This window comes from Schistocerca gregaria, unplaced genomic scaffold (assembly GCF_023897955.1).
Source record: "Schistocerca gregaria isolate iqSchGreg1 unplaced genomic scaffold, iqSchGreg1.2 ptg000963l, whole genome shotgun sequence".
NCBI lineage: Eukaryota > Metazoa > Arthropoda > Insecta > Orthoptera > Acrididae > Schistocerca > Schistocerca gregaria.
The window spans coordinates 95056-118679 of record NW_026062315.1 but is presented as its reverse complement, the minus strand read 5'-3'; the positions used below and the strand labels follow the sequence as shown (position 1 = coordinate 118679).

The 23624-nt window shown below is 53.2% G+C and overlaps 4 protein-coding genes across 4 annotated transcripts; 2 read left to right on the top strand and 2 right to left on the bottom strand.

Annotated features, from left to right (window-relative positions):
• Positions 1 to 84: 84 nt before the first annotated feature.
• On the bottom strand, positions 85 to 13326 carry LOC126326034 (uncharacterized). The gene is made up of 3 exons (XM_049995479.1): positions 4955 to 13326; positions 3064 to 4867; positions 85 to 2955 (listed from the first exon to the last, which is right to left on the bottom strand). The coding sequence occupies exons 1-3, from the start codon at positions 13324 to 13326 to the stop codon at positions 85 to 87; spliced, it is 13047 nt and encodes a 4348-aa protein (XP_049851436.1).
• A 2007-nt stretch (positions 13327 to 15333) lies between these two features.
• LOC126326055 (ceramide synthase 4-like) lies at positions 15334 to 16764 on the top strand. The gene is made up of 3 exons (XM_049995507.1): positions 15334 to 15448; positions 15626 to 15810; positions 16109 to 16764. Exons 1-3 carry the CDS (start codon positions 15338 to 15340, stop codon positions 16734 to 16736), a joined length of 924 nt encoding a protein of 307 aa, XP_049851464.1. The 5' UTR covers positions 15334 to 15337; the 3' UTR covers positions 16737 to 16764.
• Positions 16765 to 16778: 14 nt separating this feature from the next.
• On the bottom strand, positions 16779 to 18144 carry LOC126326057 (40S ribosomal protein S4-like). The gene is made up of 3 exons (XM_049995510.1): positions 18127 to 18144; positions 17865 to 17917; positions 16779 to 17648 (listed from the first exon to the last, which is right to left on the bottom strand). The coding sequence occupies exons 2-3, from the start codon at positions 17865 to 17867 to the stop codon at positions 16866 to 16868; spliced, it is 786 nt and encodes a 261-aa protein (XP_049851467.1). The 5' UTR covers positions 17868 to 17917; positions 18127 to 18144; the 3' UTR covers positions 16779 to 16865.
• An 829-nt stretch (positions 18145 to 18973) lies between these two features.
• Positions 18974 to 23461, top strand: LOC126326042 (uncharacterized). The gene is made up of 3 exons (XM_049995486.1): positions 18974 to 19440; positions 19822 to 22852; positions 22912 to 23461. The coding sequence occupies exons 1-2, from the start codon at positions 19267 to 19269 to the stop codon at positions 22147 to 22149; spliced, it is 2502 nt and encodes an 833-aa protein (XP_049851443.1). The 5' UTR covers positions 18974 to 19266; the 3' UTR covers positions 22150 to 22852; positions 22912 to 23461.
• The last annotated feature ends 163 nt before the right edge of the window (positions 23462 to 23624 follow it).

Genomic DNA, 23624 nt, shown 5'->3' with positions numbered 1-23624 from the left:
TTTGCGTTGTGTGCACAAACGGCCCCATTGGAACGGCTAGTGCCGCTGGGCGGCGCGCGCCATTCCGCGCAGAGTCGCGCCGGGTCACCTGGCGGTGGCGTGGGCGATCGCATACTCTCCCGAGTGGCTGATCGACACCTTGATCTTCGTGATCGACAGCGCAGACGCCACACGCTCCGCGTAGCCGTGGAGCTGGACTCGAGGCGCGCCCGATCCGCTCGGAACGATTTCGATGTCCCTGACGGGCGCGCCGGCTCCCTGCCACATGTTCCTGGCGCCCGCGTTTTCTGAGTCGCAAGAGGAGATCGCCTTGATGACGGCTTCCTTGGCGGCCCACCTCCCCGCGAAGGCGCTGGAGGGGTCGTGGGCGGCGCGGCAGTAGCTGATTTCCGCGGGCGTGAAGTTTCTCGTCACGAAGTCTGAATTTTCAATGCAGACTTCGATCTCCGAAATCAGCTGAGCGTCGACCCCGATGCCTCGGTCCGCGGAGCTCCTGAGCTCCTCCCCCATCTCGTGCATGGAATTCTCGATCTGGTTCAGGTGCAAGTCGGAATAGGAGTGCCTCATCCCGGGACTCGACTTCAACGGCGCCAAGCTCGACGGACACTCGCCGAACGAGGCGGTTCGAGCGTGTCTGGCGCCCTGCGCCTCGGCTCGGAAGCAGGCCGGGAAAGATGAGCGACTGCGAGCCGGACGCGGCTGGACGCACGAGGAAGTGTAGCAAGTGTCCGCCGAGTCGGCGCTCTTTTGTTGTACCGCGTCCGACGAGCGTTCGTTCGCATAAATCCAGCTCTTGCTCTTGCTGTCCCACTCCGTTCGAACCAAGGGATCGAGGTACACTTTGCTCTCGTTCTCCTGGATGTAGGGGGGGTTCTCCTTCAGCTGGATCAGGCTCCTCTTCTTTGTCAGCGAGTCCTGCCAATGTCGGTAGGACGCGTCCTGGCGCTGCAGGCGCTTCTCGCTGTAGGCGCACAGCTCGTCGTCCGACAGCTGGCTCAGCGCGTAGTCGGGGTGAACCACCAGGACCTCGCCCCCGACCTGGCCGAATCCGAAGCTCTTCAGCAGCCCGGCTTCGTACCCGTATGTGTGCAGCGAGCGGTTCAAATACACAATGTGGTCAAACTTCGAAAATTGGGGGTCGATGTTGTCGGCGTTTCGATTGCCGGGCACGATCCCGCTGAGCAAGGACTGAATCAGGCCGTTGAGCATCCACGCCGCCGCCGCACCCTTCGGGTGGCCAGTGAGGTACTTCTGGAAAATGCTAAGCATCACGTTTCCCTTCGCGCGGCCCAGGTGCTCCAGCTGCTTCTGCAGCACCTCCGACTCATTCAAGTCGTTCCCGCGCGTGCCGGTCCCGTGGAACGAGGAAACGGCAATGTCGTCCACCGTCAGGCCGTAGACGGCCAGCGCGCCCCGCAGCGGCGCAATGTACGGGTTGCCCATGTAAAACCGATGCGACCAGCACTCGAACGCAAAGCGACGGCGACGCTCGCGCTCGACTCTCAACCAATCTCGAGCCGCACCGCTCAACTGCGCGCCGGCAACCTCCTGAGGCGCCTCGGCGCCGTCGATCCTCTCCAACTCGTCCGCCAAGTACCGCCTTCTGAAACCCAAATCGAGCACCGGCAGGTCCGCGCCGAGGCTGCGCTCCCTGCACGTCGTCAGAATTCCCTGCCCCGGCGCCGGGACGCTGCGCCCTATCTTGTCAGTCGCCGTCGCGACGTGCTCGATGATCGCGTAGATGGGCAGGCCCATTTCGACGGCGAGCGACGCCGTCATGATCAGCTGCACGCCGGCACCGTGCGACTCGACGAAGCCAGCTCGACTGCTCGTCGCGGGACGAGACATCTCCTTCGGCGTTCGGCCCATAGACACCTCGGCCTCGCTGTTCGCAGTCGCCTTCATGTTCGCAAACTCGTACGACCCCTCCTCGCCAAAGTCGTCGTAGCCGCCGACCAAAAACACCCTCGCCTTCCCCGACCGCACCATGTCGTACCCAATGTCCAAGCTCTCCACCGCCGTCGCGCACGCGCCCACCGGCGTCTCGACGGGACCGGAGGAACTCAGGTACAACATGTTGATCCAAGCAGCAACCGTGTTGATGAACGTCTCCTGCAGCACGTCGCCCTGCACCGGCAGCTCCAACATGCGAGACCGGTAGGTGTCGCGAATCGACTGCATCCCGCCAAACCCGCCGCCCAAACTGTTGCCGACCTGCGAGACGTGCACGTAGTGGTACAACTCGTACGGGTCGGTGATGCCCGCCGACAGAAACGCGTCCACCACCGCGTACAGCGTGTACAACGTCACCCGGTCCACCTGCTGCACCAGGTCGTGCGGCACGCCCAACGTCACCGGGTCCCAAGTCGACGGCACCTGGCCCGCCACGAAACGGTCGAATTGTACCGACTTCGGAATGTACAGCGTGCTGCCCTTCCTCAACTGCATGAACCAAACATGGTCCTCCTTGCGCTCGTAGATGTCCACCGCGTCGCCGTGCTTGCGCTTGAACGCCTGCGCCTCCTCGCGGCTCACCTCGATCGGTGCCATCTGGTGACTCAGCGCCACCTGGTGCAAAAACGTCTTCTGCTGCGGGTCGTAGTGGTCGAACAGCTCGGGCTCGATCAGCCGAATCCCCGTGTGTTCCAAAATCCTCGACTCGTACCTCGCCTTGACCTCGTAGTCGTGGAACCTCTCGCCCGTCTTCGCGTCCACCCACGCGCCCCCGGCCGAGCGAGGGTCCGGCTCGTACCGAATCATCCCCATCATCCACGCCAGCTCCAAACACCCCTCTAGACTGAACTTGTTCGCGATCTCTATCTCCCACCGCGTGCGCGCCGAGCCGTACGGCCCGATCTCGCCGAACCCCACCACCACCACCACCTGCTCTAGGTCCAACATCCCGCGCAGGCGCTCGCGAATTCGCGCGAACCGAGCGTTCGCGCCCTCAGGAAGCTCCGGAAAGCAAATCGTGAAGTTGCTTCGGCGCATCAGCGTGGGCGAAGGGACCTTCCTCGCCCCCACCTCCCCGCCCTCCGCCTCCTTCTCCCTCTCCGTCAGCACCGCCTTCTCTATCTCCCTCCGCTCCAACAACCTCTTCCGGTTCCTCTTCAGAACCCCGTTCAGATTCGGAACCAGGTGCAGACACCCGTTCAAGTCCGCCAAAATCGGCCTCTCTTGCGCCAACAAAACCATGTCCGGGTGGAGCAGGCCCATCAGGTTGAAGCACATCTCCCGAGTCGTGAACGTCCTCGCTCCCATCGATTCGATGCTCGGCGACACGATGTTGTTCTGACTCATCAGCCTCGTTCCCCGCGTCCACCCAATCACCGCTCCCACTATCGACAGGTAGTTCTCCCACCCCTCCGCGTGCCACTTGTTCAGCAGCGCCTCCAAACCCAGCTTGCTCTCCGCGTACAGCCCGTCGCACCCGAACTCCCCGTGGTTCGGCGACAGCGGCAGCAACACGTGCGCGGGACTCTTGAAGCTGCTCAGCTGCCGCTTTTTGTCCTTGATCGCCCCAATCAGCCGCAACACGTTCGTCATCATGATCCGGTGCGCCAACTCCGACTTCCCGTCGATCGACCCGATGTCTCGCCCCGCCTCCGACAGCGCGGCGAACGGGATCACGTAGTCCAGGTCCACCTTCTCCCTGTCGTACAGGTAGCTCACCAACGCCCCAATGTCTCGCACCGACGCCTGGTTGAACGGCAAGATCACCAGCTCGCTGTGCTTCCCCCCGTTCTGGTCGTACAAGCTGTGGTACGACGAAACCGAACTCACTCGGAACACGCTCGTCGTCGCGTACACGCGCGCTCCGGCGCGAAGCAGCGCCTTCACCAACTCCATCCCAATCGACCCGCGCCCGCACCCAACCACCAGCGCCACCTTGTTCGCCAGCGACAGGCCGCCCCCGGCCATCGACCTCAGCACCGAGTAGTACGCCCGAGTCATCGCCGGCGAGTACACACGACGATTCGGCTCGTAGCTGTGAGGCGTGCGTATGAACAGGTACGGCAGGCACGACGGCAGCAACGACAGACACCCCGCGCAGTGGCAGTCCAGCGCGTGCTGTGACTCCCCGCGCCCCTCCTTCTCCCCGCACAACGACCCGCACAACTCGCTCGTCCCATCCACCTGCTCGCCCGCGCGAACCCGGCTCGCCTCCGACGACGGCGCGCTGTCCTCGCTCTGCGACAACATCGCCCTCAACCCGTTCGTCTCCGACACCAGCAGCGGCGACTCGCACCGACTCAGCCTCTTCGCCGCCTCGCACACCACGCCCTGCTGCGGACCCCTCTCCATCTCCGCCACGTACTGAACCATGTCGCACACGCCCTCCCTCTCCACCTCGCTGTACCGAATCCTCCCCTTCTGGTCGATCTCCACCTTGGGCCTCGTCACGGGCCGCAGCTCTCGGTACTTCGCGTCCTCCTGCATCACCCTTCGCAGCGTGTCCGCCAAAATCCTCATGAACCCCTGGATCTCCGCGTGTCCGTCCTTCACCACCTTCTCCGAGTAATGCTCCACCATGTCCACCACCGTCGGCACCGCCCGATTCTTGATGTGGTACAAGCGCTCCCGGATGTCCACCGTCCACTTCGTCGTGCGCCCGCACGCGTAGTCGTAGTACAGCTGCAGGCAGTCCTGCCGATTCCAATTCCACGTCGAGTTGTACCGCCGCTCCTTTTTCGTGTCGAACACCGGCCGAATCCCCTCGAAGTACTCCTCCGAGTCGCCGTGCTCGTACCTCCACTGCGCCAGCTCCTCGTCCAGCTGCGCCTTCAGCTGCGCCTGCAGCTGACTCATGCGCTCCATCGCCATCAGATCGTGTCCGAAGTACTCGTGGTACGCCTCCAGCTGCGCGCTGAACAGTCGCTCGTACCTCGCCTTGAACCGCTCCAAAACCGCCGAGTCCGCCACCACCGGCGCCGACGAGGCCGCGCCGCCCGGCCGAGCCAGCGCCACCGCCAGCGCCGGGCAGTGCTTCTGCGCGTATTCGCCAACCACCCTCGACAGCCACTCCTCCACCGCGCCCTCGCTCGCCAGACGGCCGGCCGGCTCCTGCGTCAGCGCGTACACCAAAACCATCGACTGCAAGTTCGGACCCAACCCGAAGCGGTCCTCGAGCACCCTCTTCAACTTCGACAGCCCAAAGTCCCCCGGCAACTTGCTCGACGCCAACTTCGCCACCGCCGGCTGCAAGTACCCCCCGAGCTCGCGGTACGACCGAGCGTACTTCGACGCCACCTCCGACAGCGCCTCCTCCGTCACCCGGTCCCCCGAGTCGTCCTGAGACTGACTCTCGAACTCCTTTTGAACGTCCCTCAAAATCTCGTTCTGAAGCGCCGACTTCCTCCCGACCAGCTGGCTGATCGACGACGACGCCGCCACCTTCTCCAGCGGCTGCCGCAACTTCAGCGAAAGCAGCACCCTCAAGCAGAACAGCGTGTCCAGCGGCGGGTCCGGAACCGACGCGGGCGCGCTCGCCGCGCTCGCCGCGCTCGCCGCCCCCACCGCCGCCACGCCCTCCGACGCCGCCGCAACCGCCACCACGGGCACCCCGTGGCACTCCGCGTACCTCCGGAACACCTGCTCCAGGTACTCTCTCGCTGCCTGCTCGTCCGCCAGGCGAGCGGGCGGCTCCATCGTCAGAGCGTACAAAAGCGCCCCCTGCACCAAATCGTCCGACAACCCGAACTGCTGGCCCAAGTGCCGCTTCATGTGGCTCTGCGCGAACCCAGCCGGCATCTTGTGTCCAACCAACTTCTGTATCAGCTGACTCGACACCCTTCCGAGCCGGTAGCCCGACGGCATGCCCCTCGCTATCTCGCTCGACAGCGCCTCGATCGACAACTCGTTCGCCGCGCTCGGAAGCTTCGCGCCGAACTCGCTCTCAAGGTCGCCCACCAGCTCGTTCTGGAGACTAGACTTGCCGCCGACGAACGAAGCAATCGTCTTGCTCGGCTCTATCTCCTCGAACCGCCTCTTCAACCTCAGCGACAACAACGCCCGAATGAACGTCAACGGCGACAACGCCGACGGCGCGCCCTGCGGCGACGGCTCGCCCGCCCGACTCGACTCCGCCACCTCCTCCCTCCTGCTCGCCGAAGCGGCTCTCTCGCTCTGCGCTCGCGGCTTCACCGGCGCCGCCTCGCCCCCCCCCTCCACCGACTCGCTCTCATCCCTCGCGGCCGCGTCCTCGAACTGGTAGGTAATCTCGTTCCAGTCCTTGAACAACCACATGATCTGGCGCCGGACGAGCGGCGAGTACTGCACGATCTCGAGCGTCCGCTTCGCCATCGTGAACAGCGTGGGCGCCGGCCCGATCTCGATGAACCGCTCCGCGTTGAACACCTTGAACACGTAATGCTGCGTCTCGATCCACTGCACGGGCGACGTAAACTGGTACGCCAGCAACTCGACCAAAAACTTGAACGCCATCGCCTGCAAATTGGACCTCTCTCTCTCGTAGTCCCTCAACAACTCGTCCAGCACCGGGCTGCGTATCAACTCGTTCGTCTCCTCAATGTACTCGCGCTCCAGAGAGAACGGCTTCGCCGTCACGTTCGGAACGTAGCGGCCCACCAACAAGTCCGGGTTCAGCTGCGACGGGTTGATCCGCTTCTGCAAAATGTTGCGGAACGCCGGGACGCCGTGCTTCAAAAAGCTCGAGTGGAACGGAACGTCAATCCCAGGAAGAGGTATCGTCGCGAATCCACGCTCCAGCACTATCTGGGAAGTCTTCCCGCCGCAGAGGCGCGACATCTGCAGCACCAACCCCGACACCAGCGCCTCCAAGTCGGAAATGTACTTGTTGTACTGCTTGTGCAGCGCGTTCAAGACCTGGCCCAACACATAGAGGTTGCCGCGCTCTCCCGCTACGACGTACTGGTAGTTCTCGATGTTGTAGTTGACCACCTGCAGCAGCTCGTCCCTCTGCGCGACGATGGCGCCAATCACCTGGTCCAGCTGCGCCTGTCGGAACAAGAAAGGGTGGACCCGACTCGGGTTGACGGCGACCATCGCGTACGACGAGCGGCCGCACTCGTCTCGAGGAACGGCAGTTTGCATCGTCACGCCCCTCAAAAAGACCACCGACACCAAGGGCTCGACGTCCAAAATCGACGCGATCGATGCCAGCGCCGAGTACTCGCCGAGCGAGTGCCCCGCGAAGGTGCAGTCGGACGGAACCAACGCCCTGTCTCTGAGATTCAAAAAGGCGGCCAACTCGGTCAGCACGAGCGCGGGCTGCGAAAACTGCGTGGCGAACAACAGCCCGTCCGGGTGTTGGAAGGTGTATTGCTTCGTGTCCTCCTTGATTCCCGGGAAAAGGGGACGGCGCGTCGCCGACGGCTCGCCGCCCTCGCACGATTCAGTTTCTTGTACCAAACACCGATAATTGCTTCGGATCTTCTCCCCCAACTTGCCGCCAAAGTGAACCGTTATTTGCTTCGGGTTGTTCCTGACTATGTTCAAAATCGAAAACCCGTACTGGTTCAAGAAGTAGCCGTCCGCGCGGTCCCAAATCTCGCGCGCCGTGGCCGAACTCGCGTACAGATCCATGCCCATGTTCACCTCCACGCTTCCCTGACCAGTGAACACGTACGCCGTCTTGGGCGCCTTCACCTCCGAGAACCCGCGCAACACCAGGCGCCGCTCCCCCGTCTCGGCGCGAGTCGCCTCCGTCCTCACCTCCACCAGCTTCTTGCCCATCTTCATCCCCACGTGGCGCAGGCTCGTCGACAGCACCTCTCCCGGCATCACCATGTCCAAGAACTCGGTCTGGTAGCTCAGAATCGGGCTCTGCTCCTGGCCGTTCACCACGCTCTCCAGCGCTCGCAGAGCCTTCGCGCTCGTCCACATCCCGTGAACAATCGTGCCGGGCAACTGCGCGACCGTGGCGAAGTACGGGTTCGTGTGTATCGGGTTCAAGTCACCGCTCGCCAGCGCGTACGGAAGGCTGTCCAGCGGCACCGACTGGTTGATCGGCGCGGCCATCACGTACCCGTCGCGCTCCAACGCCTTGCTAGGCTCCAGCGGCCGCCCGAACCGGCTCAGGTACCCCTGGACGACGCAGGCGCGGTCCGGAGATTGGTTCTCCAGCGTCATGTCGATCTCCGCGATCAGCACTCCGTCCACGTCCAGACAGTAGTACGGACGCTGCCTAATGACGAAACCCGTGGTCCGAATCGTCTTGACGCGCGAAGCCGGACCAGACGCGCCGCGCCAGTCCCCCTGACGCACCTCCGGCGGCTCGCTCCTGACGACCTCCAGCGTCGTAATTTGGAACACGACCTGGTCGCGCAACTTCAAGTCCTTCGCCGCAAACGGGTGTCGCCAGCGCATCCAGGGCTTTCCGCGCAAAATCGCCAGAGACTCCACCGTGTCCAGCCTCACCAACTTCTCGTCGCTCCTTCTGCTGAACGACGTGCCCGAGCGCGAAAGATGGCTCCTGAACAAAAACTGGCTCTCAATTCGAACCAGCGGCGCACCGCCTGCGGCCCCCGATCGAACGGACAAAGTCGCGTGAACCGTCACGCGCTGGCCGCTGGGCGTCTCAGCCAGCTCCACCAGCCGCGCCTCCGTGTCGACTCGGTCCTCTTCCACGAAGCAGCGAGCTTCGTTCCTGACCTTTCGAATCGCCTTGACCGCCTCGCCCGGCTTCTCGGGGAACTCCGACGACTCCTCCACCACCGTCCGCGTGTCCAACAGCTGGAACCGGTTGCTCGAGTGCACCAGCCGGAGCAGGTCCGAGTCCACCAGGTCCAAACAGAGCACCCTCACCAGAGACTTCCAAGCGATCACGATCGAAAAGTCCAGGGGCGCCACGAGCCGGGACGCGCCCGCCTGCTGGCGCTGCTGGATCGGGTGGTTCAGCGCGTGGCAGAACTGCTCAATGTGCGTGCGGCTGATCGTGAAAGAGTGGCAAAACTTCTCGTCCCAAGGCTCGGTCGCCGCCGACGTCGCGAGTCGGTCGCCCTCGCTGTCCAGCCAGAGAGACGCGTAAAACTGCTTGATTCTCTGGTTCCTGCACTCCATCACCTCCGACCAACACGCCTTTCCAAACTCCGGGTAAAAATTGTACAGCAACTGCACGGGCACCACCTGCGGCTCCACCCCCTGCTCGTGGCTCGAAGAAGACCCCGTCGGCACCCTCCAGTGGTACAGCGTGAGCGCCAGCCGTCCAGGCGCCTGCTCCTCCTCGTACTGCATCTCGAACGCAACGAACGGCCGGCTCTGCGCGGAACACGAGGACTTCGCGCACGAATAGCGACTTCGCAGCGACGCCGGCAGCACGGACTGGTCGACCAGCCTCACTGACCGCAGCGGCAGGCCCCTCGTCGCCTCAACCGTCGAGTGCAGAGGAATGCACTCCGGCGCCGAGACCAACGAGGCGAATTCCGCCCGAGACGCCACGTCCACCGCAAACCTCATCTGCAGCTGCTGCACGCACTTCGGCTCCAGCAACGACTTGAAAATGTTCCTGTCGCGCGCGTGCTCGCGAGCGATGAATGGCGCGTTCATCAAGGAGGGCCACCAAGTAGACGAGCCGTGGGAAGAGAGCCACGAAATCCACGACTCCGCGCTGGGCAAGCGGTCCGGATCGCTCGTCAGCGTCAGCGTCAGCACCAACACAGAAGGCGCCTCCTGCTCCGACTCCCGCGCGCGCGCCCTCTCAATACGGATCTCGGCCTGCACGACGCCGTTCAACGCGTCTTGGTGCGGAACGCGCGCCGAACGTGCGCCGTCGGCAGCCACCCGAGACGCCCTTTTGTCGCCGTCCCCAACCGAGTACCACACGCTCAGATTGCTCCTAACTTCCGCCTGTCGTCCCCTCTCGGCGTACGTCGCCCGCAGCTTCGCGACCCACCCGTTGTGAATTTCGTTGAGAATCTCCTTCACCGGCTGGTCGACCTGGGTGCTGTACTTCACCGAGACTGGACCCTGGAGAATCACGACGCGCTGCACGTCTCCCCCAGGTATGGCGTCCATGTCCTCGCTCTGCCACAGCGAGTCCTTCTTGAACCAATAGCTCAGGTCCTTGTCGATCACGGGAATGAAGTTGACGGGCTTCCTGCCACCCTTTCTGCAGAGCTGGAGGAAGTAGTCGACGTCCTCGTTCGAAAGCAGCTGCCTCGAGGACCGCGGGTAGAGTTGCTCGAACACGAACGACAGGTACTGCACGGGGTGAAACTGCAAGAGCGAGTAATCTGGAAGTTGAGAGGCAAAGGCGCCGTCTTCGGAACTCGACTGAGCGCCGTCGTCGTCCAAGTCGCTCGCGTGACTCGACTCGGACTCCTCCTGCGCCAACCCGCTCGCACTCGCGGAAAAGACGTGCTTCCTTTCCTCCAAAGCGAACCTCTCCTCGACTCGCACCAAGAAGTCAATCAGCAACTGCATGTAATCCAAGTGGATCCACCTCCCCTCCGCCGACGGCTTCTCCCCGCCCTCCGGCGCGCGCTGGATGAAGGACAGCTCGACCACGCGGTACGCGACCTCGGAGTAGGTCATGTCCGCCAGGTCACACACCTGCCCGTTGAACTTGCGCCCGAAATACAACTTTTGAAAATTCGCGTTGATCTTCTGAACGATCTCGCTCTTCTTCTCCTCGACCTTGGCCGCCCTCTTGTCCGGCGGAAGCGAGAAGTACTCCTTGTCGAACTGCCTCCACAGCAGCACGCCGCGAGTCGCCAGCTTGTGGATCGGCTCGCCCAGTTCGGACGAAACCGTCAACACGCCCCCGGCAACGTCCTCGTAGCTCTGCTCCCAGTCCTGCTCGCGAGACACGCCGCTGGTGGCGACCAACAGCTGCTTCGCGGGCAACACCGTGTGAGCCTCCTTGGCGACCATGATGCGCGACGCGATCAGAATCGCGTCGAACGGCATTCGCACGTGGCCCATTTCCTCGCTCCATTCCCCGGTCAAGTAGGGCCAGCTGTGCTCCGCGTCCCCGAACCCGCTCCCGCCTATCAGAATGACGTTGGGCAGCTGTCGAATGTCCGAGTAGGTCTGCAAAACCGCCTCGTGGAAGTCCTCGAAGCTGTGGTGGCCGCCGCCGCGTCCGCCCGTCCACTGAAGCAAAACCGTCATGTCCGGGACCCTCTGAGCAATCGACAGCGCCTGGTAGATCGAGGAGACCGACGAGGGCTTGAACGCGACGTAGGAGATCCCCACTTCCCGCATTTCGTTGATGATGTCAATCGCCTTGTCGAGGGACGGAATGCCGGCCGCGATCGTTATGCCGTCAATGGGGTATCCCTCCTCTCTGCAGAGCCTCAGGATCAGCGGGTACTGCCTGGACCAAAGCGTCGGATTCAAATAGAGCAGGTTAATGCAGACGCCGTGGCCCCAGTGGATCGAATGAATCAGCTGGTCCAGCGCCAAGCGAAGCATCTGCTCCGTCGGCAAGCCGCCGGCCGCCAGCTCTCCGTGAAAACCGGCGTTCAAAATCGCGGAAACCAGGTCCGGGTGCTTGGTCGTCGGCGTCATCCCCCCGACCATAACGGGGGGCTTGCCCATAAACCGCGTGTATTTGGTATCCACGACCCAAGACAGCTCGGCGTTCGACCGAAGACCCGAGGACCACTTCACGAGCTTGGGACCAAACTCCTCGGACCAGTCGACGTTGAACTTGACGCTCTTCGCATCGGCGTCGAACAAGACGGTTCGGTCGAGCCACGACCAGTTCTGATTCCACTCGGCAAACTTGAGCTCGGGCTCAAACGCCGATTCAAACCCGCTTCCAACTATCACGTGCACTCCGGACCCGCGGAGGCTTCGAGCGCACAGCGAGCCAATCCCCTGGCCCTGCCCGGGCCCGAAGTCGACAATGTGGGTGACGTGGCGCCGCGAAGACACGTGCTTCAGGTTTTGGGCCCAGTCGACCATGCAAACGCACTGCAGGTAGAAAAGGTGCTCCAACAACGCGTCGGAGTCGACGTCCTGCAGGTTGAAAGGACAGGACTTCTCTTGCACCTCGTGAGAACGGGACCTGTGCGCGGCCGAGGACAACGAGGGCTGGCCCCGGCTCGACTCGTCGCCGTCGGCTATTCTGGTACTGTACACGGGAATCCTGATGTCGGAGACGTCGTACTTCAAGTTCAGACTCTCCGCGTCCTTCTTCAAAACGGGAACGACCGAAGACAACTGGCTCCAGTGAAAAGGAACCGAAACGTTCAAATATCGACACGTGAACGCTTTTTTTCTCTTAGAGTAAGGAACGCGGCTCTGGTCTTGCCTCTCGTCCTTCGACACCTTCATTTCGACTCGATTCAAAACGGTCACCAGCTGGTGGAGAGACTCGGGGTGTCCCACGACCACGTAGTTCTGCGGCGAATTTATGAGCCCCAGCTCGATGTGGCGCTCGGGCTGAGTGGGCAGAGTCGAGTTCACCCTGTCGATGTGCTTTTGCAGTCGCCTGCGGTCCAAATAGAGCACCGACAACATCGGCGTCAGATCCGACGAGTAACCCAGCTCCTGACTCTCTTGCTGAATCTCCGTCCGCGCGGTCAGCGACGACGAGGCCTGTTGACAGCGAACGCCAATATAAAACATGAGCTTGAGACCGTCCAGGACCATGGAGAGCAGCTGCTTCTCGGTGGTGGCCATGGACATGACCAGGGCGCCCAGCAGGCCTTGAGAATGTCCAGTGGCGCCGCGGAAAAGCTGGGCCGCCTCTCCGGGGGACTTCTGCCAAACGCGGCACGTGACCCAGTAGTTCAGCATCTGGGTCAAGAAGATGAGGGGATAAGAGACGGGGGCATTCCTCAAAAAGACGGAGTCCGGCAACTGGTCACGATAAGACCTGTTCTTGGCTGCATCGTTGCCGTCGCTCAGAGCGGACAAGGCCTGGCCATCCGCGGAAAAGTGGACCTCTTGTCGGGAGGCGTTGGAGACGTCGGCTTCCGCGTTCGCCTGATAGGCCAACCTCCCGCTCTTCTGCAGGTTCAGGTGAATCCAGTTCAAAAAATGAAGCCCGTACGGCATAAACAGCACGGAGAAGTCGGGGTGGCCGTCCGCCAACTGATTCAGCTGCTTATCAGCGTAATGCAAAAAAGACCGGACGAAAGGATAAGTGTAGTAAAGGTCGGTAAGCTCGTCCAGCCATGCCGGTCCCTGACCACCGAAGACGGCAAACAGGCCGGCCTTTTCCGCATGGACCAACCTCAACAAGGCAGGCTCCTGCCTATCGACCGAGCAAAGCGCGTTGAACTTGCACGCGCCGTCGTCGGCGCTTTGGTCGGGCAGAAACCGCTGGATTTTCTCCGCCGTCTCATAATAAAGCCTAATCATGTCCATGCGCTGCGGGTACGACTTGGTCATCGCGTGAATGTCGTTCCCATGCAACGCGTCCGTCAACTTTAAGAAGCCAAGTCTCAGTAAAAACAACCTGGAAGCAGGCGACAGCGAGTTTTGGCGGGACGTCGCAGGCATAATTTTTGCGTCTACAGGCGTCTCGTCAATCGCTTTCAAAAGAGTCGTCCAAACCAGAATGGTGTCGGGCTCCTCCGAATCACTGATCCGCTTCATTTCCAACTCCACGCGTTCCCAAATCAGTTGGAAAACCACCATCAGCTCAATAGGAATCCACACTTGAATACTCTTCGTCAGCTTCAAAGGCACTCTATCAGCCGTTTCTTTGCAAGCTTTATGGCTCTCGAGGTCGCGGTGGCACTTCCAGTCTTCAAACGCCAGATCCTCGGACAAAGCGCCATTCGAGCCGCACCTCGGCGGCAAGGCAATGTCCACGCACAGATCGGTATTTTGGTAAAGAGACTGCATAGAATTTCTTCAAACAAAAGGTCAATTCGTGTCCTCGCCCAGGAGACCTACGACGCCCAACACGGCCCTCAGACACCCGTGGGCACACGCGCTTGCAACGGCCCACTCGCGCGCCAAAAAACCGACTCGCCACTCTCGGGCGGCTCGGCGCAACGACGCACGACGGTTCGACGAAATTTGTTGTCGAACGGCTCTTTTTGCACTCCGGGACTGCAGCAAAGAAAAGCGCACCGTAAATAGGCGACGAACGTTCACTTGACGTACCACAGATTCGAAACAGACGTATATATGATTGAGAAAATACACGGGAACGAAGAAGAAAATCTCGACTGAAAAATCAACCCAGTAAGCTTCTAGTTCTGTCAACAAAAATAAAAGGATTCACTCACAATTCAAGAACCAAAAATATAAAAATTTGAACAAAGGGTGATAGCAAAATGTATCCACAGGGTCGCTATGTCCACAACAAGCCTCAGAAAAAGAAATCTTAAAACTTTCATTCAAACAAGAACACAAATTAGTCGTTATTCGTTATTTTTGAAAGTGCCAGCACGGATAGTGAATTCCAAAAGTCATTTTTGTATGCACAAGAAACGACCAATCGCAAACAGATCGGTCAATACGGCCATGCGCGGGCAAATGTCCACCACCAACGGACGATCGCGCTGACAAGCCGAGGATGCACCAGACTGTCAACTCCGCAAAACAAGACGCTGCTCAGCAATGTGCAGCAAACCCACGCGCCAGACCCATCCCAAAAAATGCAAAATTACGATAAGACGTACGTCAATAGAACAAGAGAGATAATAAGCAGTTTTCAATCGAACGATCAAAATAAAGCCGCTTGAGTTTGTCTAATCTAAATTTAGACCACGCGTACGACAAGTGCTTTTTGACAAGCAAAACGTTCAAGGGAAAAAGCACGAATACACGCTGGGTCTAGACACACAGCAGACGCATTGAATACCTTATTCACTAAGGTGCCCGAGTCGGACCATGCGCCTATTTAAAAAACGGACCAATTCTAAAAAGGACGTGACATTTGTATGCTCTTGCCTGTCAAACATATAGAGGTGATTGTTCAGTGAAAAAAAAGCCTCAACTGTTTTTCGTGCCACTGAAAAACTGACCATGCAAATAACCCTTCAAAAGATACTCACAATCCGCCCATGGTGCGACTTTCAAAAGAAGGGCCCTATCGGGTGCAGCGTGAGACATCTCTCTGAGGAACAGCTCGTCTTGCGTAGGCAAATCAGACCAAAAAAAACGTTTATCTCAAAAACATTCAAAAAATTTCCGTAATTTCGGTGATATGCAAAAAGGTACATACTCTTTTTTTCCTACGAATACAGCGAGAGAAAACTCATGTAATTGCTGAGCGAGCTAAAATCACAAGGTCAAGTGGTTGCAAGTGCACCCTGCATGCAAAGACCAACTTTGCGAACTGGGCGGTATTTTAATACGTGTTATCTAATTATGACTTTTTCGAAAAAATCGTTTTTTGTCTTTTTGGATGTACATCATATAAATATTTGCTTGAACGTTCACCTTAATGGACATCTCTAAGCTCGAATACTTTTTTGATGTTCACCCTATTAGCACTGTAGTTATTATGACAATTTGTCTTTCATGTATCCGATGGACGTTGAATAAATTGTCACCAGTACGTTCAACTTTGGCCTTATATTGTTTCGCTATCGACAATGAACAAGTTCTCGTGCATGCATACAACCAAATTGAATTCACTCTTTCAGAAGAGAAAGAAAAAATTGGCGGTCGGAGACACATAAAATGCACGTTATTAGATATCGATTGCTTATATATTTTGTTCTTCTCATAGTCTCGGTTCGTCAATATAGATGAACCATCGCCTTTTAAAAGCCTGGTTTTGAGAAACAAAATCAATGAGTCGCTTTGGTTTTTGATCTATTATACGTTCTCGTTCGGATACAACGTCCGAATCCTAATAGATAAACCCTGGATCTGGGACACGTCTCAGTACTGGTCCACCTCAAATATATATCCGTACGTGTCATTTACATGACATTTCTAAAATCTATCAGCATGAAATCCAAGTATTTGCATACCTCAGTTGAGTTGTACATGGCCACCCATATGTTTGAAATAGGGCGAAGGAAAAAGCAAATGCTCGCATCAGCTGAGCCCTGCATATGAGAGCTCTGTCTTAAAAATATAGCCATTTTATTGACTATAAGTGGCTGCAGTGAAGGTGGAAAAAACCTTTCGATCATTTCACTACTCGAAAAATATACATACTAAAAGGTAACACTTCGCTTTTATGCCATGCGCATCTTTGATGTAGATTTAGCTTCAAATTTCTGTATTTTTTACAGTTGTCATTTTATATCTCCGCTCTATGTTTCGTATTATTTTTGAGCAATGCACGTAAAAATCATCAAGACAAATATGCGATGATGATTCATCATATGGCAAGCATTGGTCTGATCCTTTTCTCATACATTCTACGAGAAATTCGAATTGGGAGTTTTGTAATGTGCCTGCACGATGTATCAGACATTTTTTTAGAAAGTGCCAAAATATCTCGATACATAAATTGCCACCAAGCCAAAGTCATCTTATTCATATGTTTTGCCCTGGTATTCTTTGTATCCCGTCTAATAATTTACCCTACACGGGTCCTATATCCCGCTGTCTTGCAAAAGTCAGGCAAATACTACGAATGGATCGTACGGGTACCTAAAGGATCTATAAACCGAAAAAAAACAATGTTAATTAATTGGAAAATACCACAACTTCAGTTTTGGTTCATCGGGCTGGGCTCACTGCAGCTCTTGCACATATATTGGTTTATACTGATACTTAGAATGATTTGTGGAGCGCTGAAAAATCGTAAACTGAAAGAAGACATAAGAAGCGATGATGAAGAAGAATTAGTAGTAGTAGAAAAAACCAAAGTGAGGACTGAATAAAAAGACTCCACATATAATAGGCAAATAACAGCAGATGAGCTATTCGGTTTTATAGACGAGAGTTGGCTTGTATTCGTTCATATATTAAAAAAAGTGTCTTTTTGACAGCGTTCATCTCCTCTTACTTTTTTAGTGCTGTTGCTTCTTGAGACGGACTTCTCTGTCTTCAATAGCAGACAACTTGATACCCTTGCCCTGTGGCAGGCTGATTTGTGGCTGATTGCCATTGCCCAAAATGAATACGTTGGATATCTTAGTGGCCCACGTCTCGCCTCGAGTATCGCGAATCTTGATAATGTCCTGAGTTGATGTATGTTCTTCTTTTCCTATGATTATACCAATTCTTCCAATATTGTGACCGCCAGTTGTCATGCATATATTTCCAACGCTGAATTTGATGTATGATTTAATAGTGTTTGTTACTAAGTCAACTACAACCACATCATTCACCTTGATGTCTGGATGCGGATATCGGAAAACGCGACCATCATTGGTACCTATATATGGGATTCCGCGCCATCCAAGTGCCACTTTCCTTACACGGCAAAGTTTTGTATTGACTTCGTCCTCTGATATTCTGTGAAGACAAAATCGGCCTTTGGTATCATATAACAGGCGGAATCGTTCGTCTGTACGCTCAATTTCAACCACATCCATGAATCCGGCTGGATAAGTTGGGTCCGTTCGCACCTTCTTGTCAACAGAAATCAAGCGCTGGTTCAAAATATGAATCACCTCCTGACGATTCAGGGCATAATGTAAACGATTTCTGAGCAACAGAATCAATGGCAAACATTCGCGAAGCTTGTGTGGGCCAGGACTAGGACGAGGTGCCCAAATACCCCCAAGCTTTCCAAGCATCCAATGTTTGGGAGCTGCGAGGCGTTTGAGGTGGTGCTTAGGACCGCGAGCCTAAATAAGAGGACAGAACATCGAACATCAATTTCACCGAAAGAAATATTTTTTTCTAGAAATCTATATACAAAGTAATATGATCACTTAAAAAATGCCTTGATTTATCTCTCACTACGTAATCTTAACATCCGGTAAATTATCAATAGCACTTTTAGGACACATTCCATTCCAACTCGAAAGTGCCCTCTATACAAAAGCTGCACATGCTCGTACCATTTCTAGTTGGACAAATTAAATAGAAAAGAAAAATCTATAAAATGCGCGCACTTATAAATTATGTAGTCAGTATATCAAATATCGATGACGCGCTCTCCTTTCTTCCTTTTTGTCGCAGGTAATAGCATAAGCAAAAAACAAAACTTGACCTTTCCGTCGCATAATCCCGAACCAAAACTACGAACTTCGGTGTGCATCAAAATTTAAAGCTGACATCTATGAAAAACCCCAGGTGAGGCAAACACCTCATAGTACGTACAATGACCACAGTCAAACTAAAAGTTGATAGCGATAACAAAAGACCGTAAAAAAAAACGAACTTTTTTTCTTTGCAAATCATAAACTTTATCGTTTTTGTTAAGCAATTGCTCTTTTTTAAATTATCAAATTTCTTATCCTGTTAACATTTTATCCCATGCGTCTCCATGTGTATCTTGCTATACTCCTTTTGATCTAGTGAGCGCTTGGACTCTGTGATCTCGATTCAAATTCGTCTCTATGACGAGTATGTAAACATTTTGCGCCGTTTGGTCTATTGTGTTCCTGGCTCGTATTCGTGCGCCTATCACGTTCTTGATGGTCTGCATATTTTTGCATCAGTTGCTATAAAACGTGTATTTTTAAATGTGGCATTTTGACCATCGATTTTCACGTTCATATTTGAAACGTTGATTTGCCACACATCGTCGTAAAAATTATAAGATGAAGCTTCAGCCTTAAAATTGGCAGTGGTTTTTACTTTGGTCGCCAAAGCGTCGCTCATTGACCTATCAAATTGTTCCAAGACCTTGTTAATAATGTGGTCCGGAAGCTGTTGCGTTTGAAGTTTAACCTCATCCAGTGTATCTGAAAGGCAAACGCCTAGCGTTGTTTTGCGATAACCTGTGGGTGCTGTCATAATGGAGCAAACAATAAAGGGCAAACATAGGCAAAAAAGCATAAAAAAAATTATATAAGTTTTTGAAAAATGCTGAATTCTTTTTTACCTTCTACATACAAACCTTCTTTATATTGAAAGCTGTTCACTGTTTCATGAAGATCGTATTTTTATCGACGTGTCAGTGCACGGGATATACCGTCTAGAAAATTTGATATGTTTCTGGTGCGATACAGAAAACGAATGCCGTCTATTGCCTTCTGCATTCTACGCGTGCATACGAAACCATCTGCACAAGCTCATTTGTTTATCTATACAGATTATGCTGCATTTTGTAACACATAGTTAACTATTTACTACTCTTAGACTTTGTGCTTTTTTTTTTGAAACAATTTTTTTCTGAACACTTGACCTTTATCCCTTCTCTACGAGGATTAAGTTCAGCGTATTAGAGCGAGCCACACCTTCTTTATTTTTTATCCGGAATTTGTTGCTTTTGGCTTGACACGTATTGCCCTCCACATGAACTATGCCAATGATCAATCTCTTCTTGTACATCACTGCCGCTTTGTTCCATTCAATGCCTCGTCTATTGTCGACTTAGCGATCAATGAGGACCAGAGCCTACTTGCTGTGGCGAGGCAATCTGGACTTGTCGAAATATGGTGCATCAATGACGACTGCTATCAGAATCAGGTATGCGAGGGGCGTGTCCAATGATATGAAAATGCGGAAACAAAGAAAACGAATATGCGCTTTGTACATTGAGATCAGTAAGTCGGCTTTACCGAGGTGGTTATATCTGAAGAAGTCGCTCCATTTTTTTAATATCGATCTTTCTTGATCGGTCGTAAATTAAGAAAGCAGTGGAATATGGAAGAACTACACACAAACAGGGACAACCCGTTGTAACGTTGATAAAAAAATCACAGAATGTATTGTGCCCTCCGAGAATGTGGCAGAAGAAGATGCTATGCTCGAGAAATTTAACCAGCATCAGTGCACATTTTTGCGTTTTGACGATTATAATAGATGTTTTTTGAGGTATACAAAAACTAATTAAGTTTTTCGAAATAGGTTTTTTATACCCATAACTTCATTCGTCGAGTCTACTTTGTCTGGCTGAAAGTCAGCGATTCATCATCTATTAGTCAGCACGGGATTTTAACTATAGGCCTTGATGGATATTTGCGTATATATAACATAAACAGTTATGTTCAACTTTACGAGGTTTACGTTGGCTGCGGACCCTTATGGGACATGGCCTGGATACCGAAAACTGGCCCAGCACGGAAACTCGAATCACAGTACAGCGACTCAGAACTTGACTGCGCATTTGACAGCTTTTCGATAAGATTACCATTGGCTTTGGCTGGTGATGATGGCTCAGTGCGCATATTGAATTTACCTATTTGGCCAGACAAGTCAATATCGTCGCAGCCTGTAAGTACCACCGACCTCAAACAAGAACAGATTATCCTCCAAGGTGCACGGTCTAAGGTGCTTTGCATAGCAGCTATCGTATTTAAGGAAAAACACAATTCCTCAGTGAATGTGTCAAAAAATTCGAGTTTACCCGATTCCACTATATGGATATGGGCTGGAACACAAGACAGCCAGCTTATACGTTGGGACGGGCGAATGTGCACAAAAGATGGTTCTATTACCTTTTTACAGTCTACGCCGAGTTTGATCATCGACTTGGTCAAAAATGTCATCCCTTGGTCTGTTCTGATACCGTCTCCGCTTTCTGACAAGGCATCTGATCAGCTGGTCCATCGATTAATTGTCGGCGACAGTGAGGGGCAACTAACAATATGGGACGGCGAAATGGGTACATTGATCCAAACGTTGAAATATCACAAGGCTGACATCACGAGGTTGGCTATGGATGCGAGTCAACAAAAAGTCTATTCTGTAGGTGTAGACAATACCATTATACTCTATCAAAAAAAGACAGTAGAGCTGGAGCAAAAGTCGAATGAGAATGTTCAACAATGCAATAGTTCGTGGACTTATTGTGCGACGCGACGTCCCCATACACACGACATTTTAGCGATTGCCACAGACCAAAAATGCCTATACACAGGCGGTGTTGATACTAAGCTTAGTGTTTGTCAGATTAAGGATATGCTCAGGCTGCCAGGAAGGACCCATCTGCCGTTTCGACAGCAAGGGCATGCCATTGCTACCCTTGTACTTGAGGGTCGGATGTCGAAAGACGACTCATCGAAAAATCCTCTACGTGCCCTAGCAGGTTCAGATAAATTGTTGGTGATGCTAGATAAACGCATACAAATATGGCAGCTAAGTAAAGCTAGCTGCCGAGAGGTAAAATCAAACGAACATCAGCAGACTAAAAAAAGGAAATTTAATGCCATCATTGATACACTCGAAGAGCACAAACTTTTGTTAGAACTCAAGTTTCGCATACAAGGACCTATTTTGTGTCATGCAGTTGAAAACCAAATCAGACGTTTGGCCATATCAGATAGCGCATGTACCAAAGTATTTTATATCGAACGTTCTCAAATAGAACAGTCATTGCTGCTGCCTCAAGCATATCAACAGTCACAGGTTTTAATGGAGAACACATCTAATGGCTACGACAAGCAAAATATTTTCGAAGTTAAAAAAAAGGTAATCCTAGAAAACGACGGCTCAATGAGCTCCTCGACGCAGCTTGTATTTGCATCAAACGGTATTCTCATATGTGCCATTACTCCCTCATTCGTTATTCAATTGTGGGATACTGCAAGCGATGATCTAAAGCCTCAGTTGGTACACACTTTTACAGAACATAGTGTTCCGCCGTCTTTTATGCATGCATCCTCTTTCCACACAGATATATGGATACCAAAGCCTATTCATTCTCTAGCTCTGTCGAGTAGCAACAAGTATCTGGCTTCGGCAGATCTGAATCACCGTCTATTTGTCTATTCGCTCAGCTCCTACCAACTAATCTGGGCGCTGCCTGTGTTTGATAGCCATATTACGTGCATGGCCTTTGATCCAACAGAGGCCTTCCTTGTTGTCTCACTCGTTAGTAACCAGATTTATGTTTATTCATTGGAGAACAGAGCCCTGAGTGATTGGAGCCAAAACAACATAAATCCTGTCCCGGCAACTGTGACAACTGCTCGAGAAAAAATTGCCGGAATCCTCTTCCACCGCCACCTCATGCTTCTGTATGGTCATTCGTTCATTGCATACACTCGAGTCAACTTCTATGGGAAAAAAAGTGTTGCTGTACAGCAAAAAGATAGCTGGCGTGTAGTCAAAAAGTACCAGCCGCTTTTCGTTGGATTCACGCAAGACGGGGCGCTTGTCATAGTCGAACGTCCATGGATGAAAATGCTTCAAGATCTTCCACCTTCATTTTACAGACAACGGTATGCAACCTGAGTTTATGACACATCTTTTTTGTACACGATGTGTACTACGTTTTTGATAGGCAAGTTTTGTGTTTACGAAAACAGCGAGAAATGCAAAAATGAAGAAGGCGGATCCGCGGCCTTTGCGAATGAGATGTTGCTGTGTTCAGCTCTGAAGAATCTCAATGAAGAGCGGCTGTCAACGTCTTTTTTTTTTGAAGCTCAACCTTTACACTTCGAATGCCCTGATTCATGTAAAAATATTAGAATCAGCTTTTTATGTTGTTTTCTGCTTTGACTTTCAGATAGAGATCATTTTGGCAATTGCATTTTCGGAACTGGTTTTTTAATAACTATTGCGTGTGTGTATGTCTGTCAGTCTCGAAGTGCCTGCTCCTTCCTACATTGTAGAGGTAGCTATTCTGGGAGGGTGTTCTGTTTGTGCGCATATAATTGAAACGAGGCGACAACATTGAAGTGAGGAGCAGACTTTAAAGACTGCACGACAGTCAAAAAAGACCAGATTAGGCAAAATTTGCTATTGTTTTATAATGTCACAATAGAAAATGCAGCGCAGAGAAGCAGTATTGGAAAAGTGCACATCAGGATATCTGGATGTAGAATTTTCGTGCCGAAAAATAGGGTTGCTAGTAACGGCTATATGCCTCTCAAATTAGAATTTTAAAATTATTTTTTTCTGATTTGAGCCAGTATATATCTTACTTGGTTAGAAGGTATGCGATTTTTTCTTATTCATTTCTTGTTTTTATCCACTACTAAACTGAATATTTAGAGATGTCTTCGCGTAGGAAGCAGGACCTCAATGTCATGCCCACTGAAAAGTCGATGGCAAAGAAAGCTCCATCTGGCAAAAAGCCAGCGGCACCGTCAAAAAAGCCTTCAACACATGCCTCTAGTAAAAGACCCGATCCTTCCCGACGAAAGCGTAACTACAACTCCTATGCAACATTTATCTACAAGGTCCTGAAACAGGTCCATGAAGATGTGGGCATCTCTAACCGCGCTATGTCTATTATGAACTCCTTTGTCAACGATATTTTTGAGCGAATTGCAACGGAAGCCGGTCGATTAGCACGTTCAAACAAACGACAGACTATCACATCTAGAGAAATACAAACGGCCGTGCGCTTGCTTCTCCCTGGTGAGCTATCCAAGCACGCTGTGAACGAGGGTACTAAGGCTGTAACTAAGTACACTTCGTCTGGCGGTGCGCCTACAGGCAAAAAATGAGATTGCACTCTTTGTATGAAACACCGTAATGGTTCATATCCTCATTTCTCCATATAATGTATACAGAAATAAAACAATTCATCTTTAAATAAGCGTTTTGCTCAGGGGAGCAAGGACCAGGTCGCGTGGGGCTTGCCTCCTCTTTCAAAAAAATTAACCATATATATATATACATATATATAATATCATTTCTGTGTCACGAAATTCCTCTTCCTCCCTGAATGTTGTTTTTACACAGATATATAGCCATTGTCA

Bases quoted from the DNA above. Each gene is read 5' to 3' on its own strand.
- LOC126326034 (XM_049995479.1), bottom strand. From the start codon at position 13,326: ATGACCAAGTCGTACCCGCAGCGCATGGACATGATTAGGCTTTATTAT. The intron at 4,868-4,954 runs GCCGGGCGGCGC...GCGACTGTTCAG, and splicing joins CTGGCGGTGGCGCTGGCTCG to CGCGCAGCTGGAGGCGTACC. The intron at 2,956-3,063 runs GTGCTGACGGAG...TGCTTTCCGGAG, and splicing joins GGAGGGAGATAGAGAAGGCG to CTTCCTGAGGGCGCGAACGC.
- LOC126326055 (XM_049995507.1), top strand. From the start codon at position 15,338: ATGGACATCTCTAAGCTCGAATACTTTTTTGATGTTCACCCTATTAGC. The intron at 15,449-15,625 runs GTACGTTCAACT...TTCTTCTCATAG, and splicing joins CGTTGAATAAATTGTCACCA to TCTCGGTTCGTCAATATAGA. The intron at 15,811-16,108 runs GTACGTGTCATT...TCTTTGATGTAG, and splicing joins TCCACCTCAAATATATATCC to ATTTAGCTTCAAATTTCTGT.
- LOC126326042 (XM_049995486.1), top strand. From the start codon at position 19,267: ATGAACTATGCCAATGATCAATCTCTTCTTGTACATCACTGCCGCTTT. The intron at 19,441-19,821 runs GTATGCGAGGGG...TTTTCGAAATAG, and splicing joins ACGACTGCTATCAGAATCAG to GTTTTTTATACCCATAACTT.